Below are 12900 nucleotides of genomic sequence, written 5' to 3' on the forward strand. Positions count from 1 at the left end.
GTGAGCTACCAGCAGTCCTGCTGAGGCAGGAGACAGCATAGGAATAACTCTGAGACTGCACTGCTGTTATGGGCTAGTGTCTAGCATCCTGGTTGCCAGGAAATGCCTTTTACCACCTAGGTAGAATAAACAGTAAACTGAGGCAGGGAGGAGGGAGGAAGCAGACATGTCTCACAACTAACTCAATAGTCAGGAACCTGGTCTGATAATATTGCCATGTGTTCCAACATCACAAGAAACGCTATGTCAGCAAGAAAGAAGGGAAGTCCTTGAAATGCTGTGTAGCATTTCTACCATCTGGGAAAGAAAGCCTTGAAACTGGTTTCATTCTGAAATTTACTTTCTGGTACGATGGTCAAAACACCATTAAAAAAAACTATCAAAACCATAAGATGAGCCTGAAACATCTAGATTCCAGAAAGCAAGATGGTCTCCGTGTGACTATAGTTAGAACTTTACTTCCTTTTCATGTAAAGAGCAAATCACCCAATGAAGTGCCTTTGTCTTAAGCCAAAAATGCCTGGCAAACAGTCCTATCCCACCCCACCCACTTCAGTTCCCAAGAGGAAACACTAATGTAGTGAAAAAAAGCAGAGCCAATAATAGGCTGATAAGATAGAATATATGTTTGTTGTAAATAAGCACATATAAGGAAAAAGGGATAAAATAGGGAAATGAATATGTCAGAAAAGTGTTTACTGAGCAATCTCTGAATTATTAGGTCACCATATGAAGAGGACAGAATAGTAGGAAATACTGAGTCCCAGAATCTCTAGCAGGATTTCAGAAAGGTCACTTACAAAAGAAAATCTGCAAACTACAAGAATGAAAGCATATCTTTATTGAAATAAGTGCTCTATTTAAACATATCTGAAGACATTTACGTTAGTTTAATCAGATTACAGGTATTTTATTTACATTAAAATAAGATCAGGCTCTCAAGAGGATGTGCTTCTGACCTGATGGTAGAATGTTAGGCATTTCATTTTCTTGTACAAACTACTACTACTAAAAGGTAAGGCTTCTTGTGTGAAATCAATTTTACAAATCTGCTTCAGCGTTTTAAGCATGGACACCTTTCTGACAATGCTTAATTAACAAACTAAAATTGTAATCCAGGACATGGCTATGTAAAACAGGAAACAAATCTCACAGAAAAAATTACTAAGAAGAGGTAAATTGTTCTACACTACTTCAGGGGGTCCTAATGAATGCTAAATGTAGATAATCAGACTGAACAAAATATTAATATGCATGTGCTCTTCTGTATCTTCAAATCCTGATCTCAAAACTGTTTTTCTCACTTTGATGGAAACAGGACGGAGTTCTGTCCACTAGCTATAGTAAGTTTAAAAATAAAGAACACACATGAGAACCACCACCATCCTAATAGTTAAACTGTGGTAGGTGACAGATTCACGATGCCAACAACTAGAAATCCACAACATAAAGGATAGGATAAATGAATCCAGCTGCAATGAGATAAACCCTAATTTTGTCCTTTCCTCATCTAACCACCTATTATTATTCACTTCTTTTTCCAACCAAAAAAGACTGAAAGTGAAATGGATATGCCAGAGGGAAATTTTTTTTTTTCTGAAAGAGTGAACCATTCCTCTGCATTAAAACAAACAAACAAAAGAGTTATTAGCAAACTGTGGTATAAAGGCTGAGGAAGATAGAAAAGTAAAGGACATCTGGCTTAATTTAGTAACATCAAAGAGTTTAGAAAATAAGAATAAGCACATCTATTAACACAGAAACACTTCTGTGACACTACAGAGTATCAAAGTGATACTAGCAACTCTGTGCTCCTCACAAATAAACGTTCATTTTAACCAAATCCTTGCAAATAGCACCACTGCTTAGAAACTGCAAAGAGATAAAAGAGCAGCATTTTGGCTGGCTGCCTGGGTCTAATAGGGGCACAAAAGAAAAGAACCTGCTGTGGACAAGAAGAAAGAAGGTACATCAGTCCCTGGGGCATATTAAAATTAACTAGTTTAATTAAAATTAAAAGGGATCTGACAATCTAGTCTAGAGTCAAAAAGGAGGCTGCAGAATTTCTGACGGGGAATCAAAAATATTAAAGCATTCTTTAATTCAATTTGAATTTTTAACAAATAAAGAATGACTACAGGATTACTTGTGCATTGAGAAACCTGCTGAGTGACCACAACAGATTATAAGCAACTGGTTTCATCAGAAAAATACTTTTGAAACTCTTAACTTTGTAACCTAGAAAAGCTGGAGTAAAAATAAACAGAAAACTAGGGCAAAAAAATTAAGTAACACAGTTTCTTAAAATAAGTGGACGGATGTGTCTATATTCATACCAACAATATGTGTTGAAGAAAACAATCACTCGGGGACATATATATGTGTGTACCTGCAATACATATATTTGTTCAAAGAAAATACATATTGAGTACTAACTGTGTTTGCCACATTGAGGCAAACTGTGATGAGCACAGCAGGCAAAATCTAATGAAACTTAAACTGGGGACTACTTATATCCATTAACTAACCAGTTACCTTCTATGGTAAAGCATTAGGAAGAAAAAAGTAGCACAATGAGAAAGAATAAAACAGGGTAAAAAACAATGGCAATTTTGTGAATTGACTTCTCCACCCAAGTTGTAATTTTAATTAATCATATTGTATTTTAAATGTTGCACAAGAATTTAAAACTTTTGAAAGTGTAGATAGCGAAGTCTTATGTAAGGCTAATAGCCACCCAATTCAGTTCTCTATTTTCCAAACCTAATTGCAAACAAAGTTTATTTGTATCCAAAGGGATTCTCTTGGGTAAGGTGAAATGGTGATTGGGAAGAGTTAATTGCAATGATTTTTCAAGAGCAATTAAGGCAACTGAAATTTAAGCCAATTTCAAAATATCTTTATTAAAAGTGTTAAATAGTTACTAGCCACCTAAAATCTATACCCCAATCTTTTCTTAGCATCTCCCTTTCCTCTAACCACACAGCAAACATCTAAATTCTTTCTAAGGAATTCAACACAGCCTCTGCAAAGATATGGCTAGAGCCCTGACCAAGTGGCTGAGTAGGTTGGAGTGTTGTCCCATACACCAAAAGGGTGCAGGTTCAATTCCTGGTCAGGGCACATACCTAGGTTGTGGGTTCAATCCCCAGTTGGGATGCATATGGGAGGCGACCAATCAATGGTTCTCTCTCACATTGATGTTTCTCTCTCTCTGTCTCTAAAATCAATAAATATATATCTGGTGAGAATTAAAACATATATGTATCTGTAGGTAAGCTACCAAAAATAGAAATTTGGACATTCTTACCATCATCACTTTCATTGTTACATTATAATTACCAATTTCCTATTTACTATGTTCTTAAGTCAAAGGCCAGCACATCCATATAAAGTAATTTATAAACTTCAACGAAGGTTTGTGATAATTTCTTCTAAGCCATTTTAACTATCTTTTAAAATATATAGTTTATTCATTATGAACCAAGATTCTAGTTCAGTGGGAGTGTGTTGCTACCCAGGAATATTTACAAGCAGCCCAGGTGTTTTGTTGCAGATGGTTCCATCTACACAGAGGAAACAACCCAATGGACTAAACAGTCTTAAACTGTTGTCAAGAACTACTCTCTAACACATATTTAGACATATGTCCCTGTGAACATATGCTTAAACACTTCTCTTTTGCTCTTATAAACAAGGACCCAGTTCAGCAATACTTACAGTTAACATTGGAGTTGTCAATAGGCCCCATGCAAAGAATTCGAGGAAGATTACAATAGCAGCATGGTACACACTTGGTCGGCCAAAGCCTTGTAGCTAAAAAATGAAGAAAGTTATTATGAAAAAGAGTAAAGGGATTTTTAAAATCCATTATCCTAAAGTGGTGTCTCACACACACACACACACACACACATTGTAAATTTTGAACCTATCTTTAAGATATAACTTCATTCTGCAGTATCCCTGGTTCTTTCATCTTCCCTAATTATAGAAAGTACCAAGATTATAGGCTTTCTGTTCATCCCATCAATACAAATCACTGGAATTTTGGTAAAAAATCAACTGAGCCTTTAAGAGACTGAGGTTCCATGACCTAACTATTTATTCTCTTACTAATTATGTGTTCCTCAGCATCTTTAAGCCGCTCTAAGCCTGAGTTTCCCTAGCTATCTAGGATGGGTAGGCATTAGAGTCATATGCTCAAAAGCTTCAGGGAAGCATAGATGATTTAAATTTAGTGGTTGGAGGAAAAACAATAAAAATTAGGTAAAAACTGAAAACATACTCCATAACTAAAAGTGTCAAAATCCAGCTTTCTGTTTCTGTTTTAAGACTGTGCCTATTCTGCTAGTCTTTTGCAGTTGTGACTTCTGGAGATGGAATCTAAAATTCCTGTCAATTTAATGTTCTTTGACTCTGACAATGCTTATGACAAGATCACGGACATTGCTAGCACTTGGTAGAACTGGAAGTGAACTTACAAAAGACTTTATAAAACACACACTATTCCTATGTTTATATTAAATCTTCAAAAGGTAAAATTACATCTGTATGATTTAACTAGAATGTAATTAGGATGAAATGATCAGATAAATCCAGACTGTGGGGCATTCAACAAGACAACTGGCCTGTTCTCCTTAAAAATCTCAATGTTATAAAAGACAAAAGTAAATGTAGGAAGACGAGAGTCATAACAATAAAACTAATGTCTTTTCTCTTGGCTTTAAAAACAGCAAAATCTAGAATGTAGAAAAAAAATGAAACAAGTGACTCAGTTTCTTCAACAAAGAAATGGTATACAATAGGTAAATTTTAAAAAGGAGAAAAAACTATGTTAGTATATAGATTTTAAAAAATTAAGAATGCCCTGGTTGGTATGGCTCAGTGGATTGAGTGCCAGCCTGCAAACCAAAGGGTTGTCATTTCGATTCCCAGTCAGGGCAAATGCCTGGGTTGCAGGCTAGGTCCCCAGTATGGGGCAAGTGAGAAGCAACCACACACTGCTGTTTCTCTTCCTCTCTTTCTCCCTCCCTTCCCCTCTCTCTAAAAAATAAACAAATAAAATCTTTAAAAAAATTAATGCACCCTATACTGCAAAACAACTGCTTCCAACCAGTCAGCAAATAGGGTGAATGTCAATAAACAGCCTATTCCTCTCGAATCATTTGTTTTATTTATCAAGCATCATGTATACAAGAATCTCAGAAAACTGAAAAACAGCTACAAGTGGAAAGAATAGGAAGACTACCCTATTTTTCATTTGCAGCTTCTGTAGTTTGGTGCTCTTTCCAAGGAAATGAAGGCTTATTTATGCAGACCACCAGGATAGAGACCCATGTGGCTGTAATGCTGAGTAAATATTTTAAAAGATATACACTTTATTCTGTGTGCATATATTTTCATGCTATCATTTTTAACACCTTGCAAAAAACCAGACAACCCACCTTTTTGTTCACTTTATAGTTTAAAAAAAATTTTTAAATCCCTTCTAAAATGCAAATATTACATTACTACTCTCCTCTCTACATAAATTACTTTAATTGAACTATCATGCATCCCTAGCCAGTAACAGTGATAGGTGAGAAAAAGCAGAAGGCAGGCCTGGGTATGATGGTAACTTTGTGTGGGCAACTGGATATAAGGTAAAAATATAAATCTTCCTTACTTTCAATTCTTTGTAAGTTCCTTGTGGCCAGTAGCTGAGAAAAAGAGTGTCACAGATTTCTCTTTTAAATTATCTGAGCTAATTAGAAAGGCTTTATCAAAACATAGCCAGTTATTTCCAGTTGAGCCTGATCTAGTACAGCCTCTCGCAATCAGTTCAGTGTCTCCCGTCTTTATTTTGTCCTTTTATAAATCAGTATGGAACATCTTGAGATATTTAAAAGCAAGTGTGTCATGATGCCTTTACACACATTATCATCTCTCCCATAGACAACTTCAATGGCCTCTTCATCCTGCCTTGACTCCTCTTCCCTGACCCCTTTCAAATCTTTCTTGACACTACACTCAAGAGTAGTAATTCTAAAATGCAAATTTCATCCTATCACTCCTGCACAAGACTGCAAAAATGAGCCCCAGGTTCCTCTTGTTCCTCTACACACACTTTTGCAATATAACTGTGCTGCCAATCCCATCAATAGGTGCAGTCTATTTCTCCAATTTCCTGGATTGGGGCTGGCTTAACAAACAGATGTCAGGCGAAGTGACAACATGGACTTGAACCTGGGCCTCCAGAGGCCTTCAAGACCAAGTGGAGCCCTGGCAGGTGTGGCTCAGTGGTTGAGTTATGGCCTGAATTTCAAGGGGTCGCCGGTTCCATTTCCGGTCAACATTGATGTTTCTCTCCCTCTCTTTCTCCCTCCCTTCCCCTCTCTAAAAAATAAATAAAATCTTTAAAAAAACATAAAAGTGACAAAAATTCTTAAAACAAAAAAGACCAAGTGGAGAAATCCCTTTTAGGAACAGGAAAATGAGAGTACTTGAAGCCCTCCTAATTGATGCCCCTTATATCAATCAGTGAATAGCCATCACCAACTCCATGACATAGGAGAAAATCATCCAATTCCAATCAAGCCTGTGGATGACTGTAGAAGTGTAACTACAATCAAATCTAGTGAATAGCCTCCAACTCCAAACTGCTAATCCCCAAAACTGTCATGAATGGTTGCTGCTTTAAGCCACTTACTTCTGAAGTAGTTTCTTATGCCCTCATGAGTTTAATTCTTAAAGACTGTTTTGAAGTTCCTTCTGTGGCTCTCTAATCTCATCCCTCAGTCCAAACATAACTCAATAAAATACTTCTGCCCTGGCTAGTGTAGCTCAGTGGATTGATCGAGAGCCTGAAAACCAAAGGGTTGCTGGTTCAATTCCCAGTCAGGGCACATGTATGGGTTAAGGGCCAGGTCCCCAGCATGGGGCGCACAAGAGGCAAGCACACATTGATGTTTCTCTCCCTCCCTTTTGTTCTCTCTAAAAATAAATAAATAAAATCTTAAAAAAGAATAATATTCATAAAACGTCACTTTGATATTGTACTTTAGAAGAGACTAGTAGCTAGGTATCATAGGCATTTGAGGTTAGAGAGGAAACCAAGAATTCCTGAAATATTACTGTTTGAAAACCAGATTTAAAAAAAAAATACTTCACGGTATTAGTGTCGGGAGAAGGGAGATAGTAAGTGTCACTTGACTTAAAATACAACCTACAGTATTAATAAATCTTAAGGACATTATGCTAAGTGACATAAGCCATTCACAAAAAGACAAATATTGTATTATTCTACTTATGTGAGATACCTAGAGTAGTTAAACACATAGAACCAAAGCACAATGGTGGTTGACAAGGGCTGGCAGTAGGGGGAAACATAATTTTTGTTTGATGGGCATATAATTTGTTTTACAAGATGAAAAAGTTCTAGAGATTGGTTGCACCACAATGTAAATATAGTTAACACTACTGAACCGTACACTTAAAAACAATTAAGATGGTTAATTTTATGTTATGTCTATTTTACCAAAATTAAAGAAAAGTGTGTGTGTGTATATATTTCCATATGCAGTAGTCCCTCAGTATCTGTGGAGGATTGGTTCTAGGACACCCCCTTCCCCTACCAGGCACAGACACTAAAATCCACGCATGTGTATTGTCCATTGTATAAAATGGCATAGTATTTGCATATAAGCTGTACACATTTTCCTGTATACTTTAAATCATCTCTAGATAACTTATAATACCTAATACAATGCATTACAAATTGTTTTTATACTGTATTGTTTAGGTAATAGTGACAGGGAAATAAGGTCCACATTCAGCACAGATGCAACACAGCAACCACACCAGGCCTAACTACATGTCAGCAACAATGTAACTTTTCCCCAGTATTTTCTATCAAAGGTTGTTTGAATTCACAGAAGCAACACCCATGGATACTAAGGGCTGACTGTATATGCATGTGAAATACCCAAAACCATGTAAAAGTATCCTCCTCCTTTCAAAAAAAAGATTTTCCAAAGCAGCCTACACTGAAGGAAAGGAAGCCTGTGTAATTGAGGATGACAAGACATCCCTATGGATTAAGACCGATTTCTTTAAAAATAAATGTCAAATACAGCCAGAAACAGCTGCAGGTCTAGACTTGTCTTTCAGCTGCCTCTTACACATAGGGTGCTAACTGCAGGAATACTTTAACTGAGATGATTTTCCTAGCATTTTAGAAGTTAGCTTTTAGAGGAGAGGAAGATGGCGGCAACATAAGTGGGAGCGGAGTCCACTTTCCCCTCCGCACCAGTGAAACACCTAGCTGATCTGAGGGACAGAGCGAACAGCCAACAGTATTCCAGCATATATGAAGATCGGAGACCAAAAATTGTAGAGGACACTGAGAGATCAGACAGTAAGAAGAGTGCTTAAGGACAACAAGGTCCCTGGGACCAGCACGGGGACCAGGGTGGCAAAAGCCCTCACCGGGGCACAGGGTCTGCTGCAGGATTCTTGGGAGGGAGCCAGGTTGGGCTGTGTGAGAGGCCAGGTGCTTGTTTGGACTGGGGGGCTTGAATAGGAGGAATTTCACAAAAAGAAACAGAGAAAATAGAGGCACTCAGCAGCTGTTTAGCCAATTCTCCGCAGCCTCCATGGCCTCTTGTGCCCCTACCCTCTCAGCCCCTGGACTGTGAACACCAGATAAGCAGCCCCAGTACACACCTGAAGCCTGGTTGGTACACACCCAGGTCAGCAAACCAGCTGCCCTGGTGCACAGGCCTAAAACACCTGAAGCCAGGGTGGGTGCACACTCTGATTAGCAGCCCGGCTGTCCGGGCACACAGGCCCAAAGCCCGGATCGGTGCGCAACACTATCAACAGCCTAGCTGCGTGGGGAGACACCACCTGAAACACCAGGGACTGAAGACCTCCGACCTAGCCCCTGCCTACAGAGCACTGCAGGCCTTACTCTCTAAGAGGAAGGCAGAATGCCCAGCAGAGGGGAGCTCCAGAGCTAGGAGAGACTGCAGTCCCTGGAAAGACTTGACTCAGTAGGGGGCTGAACTACTGAGTGCTGAACTACTGGGCTGAACTCCTGAAGGAGCACCCAGAGCCCCTAGCATCTAGGACAGTAAAGAGCAAGAAGGTGGAGAGTGAGTTGCCCCTAACTCGTGCACCTCAAGGGCAGCACAACTGGTGGACTAAAGGCCTAGCAGGGAGCAGAAGGACCCTGAGGAACTGGACTGGAGGCAGGCCAACAGCCAAGAGTGTGGCTCAGGAAGGGAGAAAAGTGAAACCAATCCTTCCACCCACCCCCTCCCATTTCACATACAGGAAGAACATCAGAACTGACCTGACTTGTTTAAAGGCAGCAGAAGACTTTTTTATTTCTTCCTTCTTTTCACTCCTTCATCCTTTCTCTCCTTCTTTCTTTTTTTATTCCTTCTTCCTTCCTTCCTTTACTTATTTATTACTTCGTCCTGCCTTCTTTTATTGACTATTTTAATTTTTGTTAAAATTCCTTCTTCTTTTCCTTCCTCCAGTCTTTTTTTATTCCGTCTTCCTTCCTTCCTCCTTCCTTTTCTCTTCTATTCCTTTTTCCTTCCTGCCCTTTTTCTTTTTTCTCCTTTTCCCACATGTGAGACAATAAAACCAGGAGATCTGAAAACACCAGAGTTAGACCCATAAACGACAGCCCAAGACCAGGAAGCTCAGGAGATTAAGGAGACAGCACCAGTGAATCCCACTGGCATCCTACCATAGAAGTTCATACCATAAACCCAGGGAGTAGGAACAGATAAATTCAAGAAGCAGAGGCTAACAAGAAGAGTCTCACAAACAATGGGAAAACGAAGAAAAAATCCCCAAATGAAAGGAAAGGAGGAAGCCTCAGAAAAGAATATTAAATGAAATAGAGGCAAGTCAACTATCAGATACTGAGTTCAAAGCAGTGGTTGTAAGGAAGCTCAGTGAGCTCACAGAGAACTACAAGAAATTACAGGAAAACTAAAATGAACTCACTGCAAAATATATCAACATGAAAAAGGAAACAAACTATCAACAAGGGCCAAGAGCAAATGAACAATACAATTTCTGATGTGACGAAAAAAGCAAAACAAATCAAAAGCAGACCTGATGAAGCAGAGGATCGGATCAGCAAGCTGGAGGACAAAGTACAAAAAAACACCCACAAAGAGCAAGAAAAGGAAAAGAGGCTTAGAAAGAATGAAGAGGGATTAAGGGAAATGCAGGACAACATGAAACGAAATAATATCCGTATAATAGGGATACCAGAAGGAGAAGAAGAAGAGCAAGGGATAGAAAACCTGTTTGAAAAAGTAATGATGGAAAATTTCCCTAATTTGATGAGAGAAAAAGTCACAAATCCAGGAAACACAGACAGTCCCAAGCAAAAGGAACCCAAAGAGGCCCATTGCAAGACACATAACAATTAAAATAGCAAAATCCCAACACAAAGAGAGGATGTTAAAGGCAGCAAGGGAGAAACAGGAGGCAACATACAAGGGAGCCCCAACAGGGTTAGCAACTGACTTCTCAATGGAAACGCTCCAAGCCAGAAGAGAATGGCAAAAAATATTCCAAGTCATGAGAACCAGAGGCCTGCAACCAAGATTACTTTACCCAGCAAGGCTCTCAATCAAGATAGAAGGCCAAATAAAGAGCTTCCCAGACAAAAGAAGTCTAAAAGAATACACCTCCACCACACCAGCTTGCAGGAGATGGTAAACGGGCTGCTGTAAGAAAAGGAAGGAAAAGAGAAAGAGAGAGGAACACAGGTATGAAAAAATGGCAATGAATAACTACATATCAATAATAACCTTAAACGTAAATGGATTAAATGCTCCAATCAAAAGACATACAATAGCTGAATGGATAAGAAAATATGACACACATATACGCTGCGTATAAGAGACCCATCTCAGGACAAAAGACCTACAGAGACTGAAAGTGAAGGGCTGGAAACAAATTTTTCAAGGAAAGGGACAGGAAAAAAAAGCAGGGGTAGCAATACTCATATCACACAAAATAGACTTCCAAAGAAGGGCCATAGAGAGACCCAGAAGGTAACTTCGATTATGAAGGTCACTCAAAGAAAGAATCCACCAAGAAGACATAAACATTGTAAATATATATGCTCCCAACATAGGAACACCCAAATACATAAGGAAAATCTTGAAGGACTTCAAGAAAGATATTGACAGCAACACAATTATAGTAGGGGATTTTAACACCCCACTGTCAAAAATGGACAGGTCCTCTAAACAAAATATCAACAAGGATATTGTGTCACTTAACAATACCCTATAGGAAATGGACTTAACTGATATATACAAAGAGCTTTTCATCCCAAAGAAGCAAAATACACATTCTTTTCAAGTGTACATGGAACTTTTTCAAAGACAGAGCACATGATAGGACACAAAGCAACCCTCAACAAATTCAAGAAAATTGAAATCATACCAAGCATTTTCTCTGACCACAAGGGACTGAAAGTAGAACCCGACCCCAAAGGAAAAAACCCAAAACCCTTAAAATCATGGAGACTGAATAGCATGCTATTAATCAATGAATGGGACAAGGACAAGATTAGGGAAGAAATCAAAAAGTTTCTGGAAACAAACAAAAAAGAACTCACACCAACCCAAACCTATGGGACACATCAAAGGCAGTCCTGAGAAGGAAGTTCATAGCAATACAGGCCTACCTTAAGAAGATAGAAACAGTTCAAACAAACAACCTAACCTACACCTACAATAACTCGAGGAAAAACAACAAAGACAGCCCACAGCAAGTAGAAGGAAGGAAATAACCAAGATCACAGCTGAGTTAAATGACATAAAAGACTAAAAGCACAATTGTAAGGATCAATGAATCCAGTAAATGGTTCTTTGAAAAGATAAACAAAATTGACAAACCTTTAAGTAGGCTCATCAAGAAGAAAAGAGAGAGGATCCAAATAAACACAATTAGAAATGAAAGAGGAGAGATTACAACTGATACCACACAAATACAAAGGATTGTAAGAAATTACTACAAAGAACTATATGCTAAGAAATTTGAAAACCTAGATGAAATGCACACATTTCTAGAAAAATATAATCTTCCAAAACTGAATGAAGAAGAAGCAGAAAACCTGAACAGACCAACAACACCAGACGAAATTGAAGCAGTCATCAAAAAACTCCCAACACACAAAAGCCCTGGACAAGATGGTTTCACAGGAGAATTCTACAAAGCATTTAAGGAAGAGCTAACCTCTATCCTTCACAGACTATTCGAAAAAATCCAAAATGATGGAAGACTCCCAAACTCTTTTTATGAAGCCAGCATCATCCAAATCGCAAAACCAGATAAAGACACAAGGAAGAAAGAAAACTTCAGGCCAATATCGCTGATGAACATAGACACTAAAATTCTCAACAAAATATTAGCAAACCGCATCCAGCAATACATTAAAAAGATCATACACCATAACCAAGTGGGATTCATCCCAGGGATGCAAGGATGGTACAATATTCACAAATCAATAAACATAATACATCACATAAACAACAGCAAAGACAAAAACCACATGATCATATCAATAGATGAGGAAAAAGCATTTGATAAGGTATAGCACCCATTTCTGATAAAAACACTCGCAAAGTGGGAATAGAGGGAGCATTCCTCAACATAATAAAGGCCATATATGACAGACCTACAGCCAACATCATACTCAATGGACAAAAACTTAGAGCTTTCCCACTAAAATCAGGATGCCCTCTCTAATCACTCCTATTCAACATACTGTTGGAAGTCCTCGCCACAGCAATCAGACAAGAAAAAGAAATAAAAGGCATCCAAATTGGAAAGGAGGAAATGAAACTGTCAGTGTTTACAGGTGACATGATAGTGTAC

At 38.5% G+C, this 12900-nt stretch overlaps 1 protein-coding gene across 6 annotated transcripts in view; it reads right to left on the minus strand.

Moving 5' to 3' along the window:
- MFSD14B (major facilitator superfamily domain containing 14B) overlaps positions 1–12900 on the minus strand; it is a 184973-nt gene that overhangs the window by 132096 nt on the left and 39977 nt on the right. For 4 of the 6 annotated variants that reach the window (XM_053920618.2, XM_053920617.2, XM_024580744.4 and 1 more), the window contains exon 2: positions 3721–3816. The exons of the other annotated variants lie outside the window; for them this stretch is intronic. In XM_053920618.2, coding sequence (XP_053776593.1) covers positions 3721–3816 — 96 coding nt within the window. The remainder of the gene's footprint in view (positions 1–3720; positions 3817–12900) is intronic. 6 annotated transcript variants of the gene reach the window in all.

Source organism: Desmodus rotundus, chromosome 3 (genome assembly GCF_022682495.2).
Source record: "Desmodus rotundus isolate HL8 chromosome 3, HLdesRot8A.1, whole genome shotgun sequence".
In the NCBI taxonomy this organism is placed as follows: Eukaryota; Metazoa; Chordata; class Mammalia; order Chiroptera; family Phyllostomidae; genus Desmodus; species Desmodus rotundus.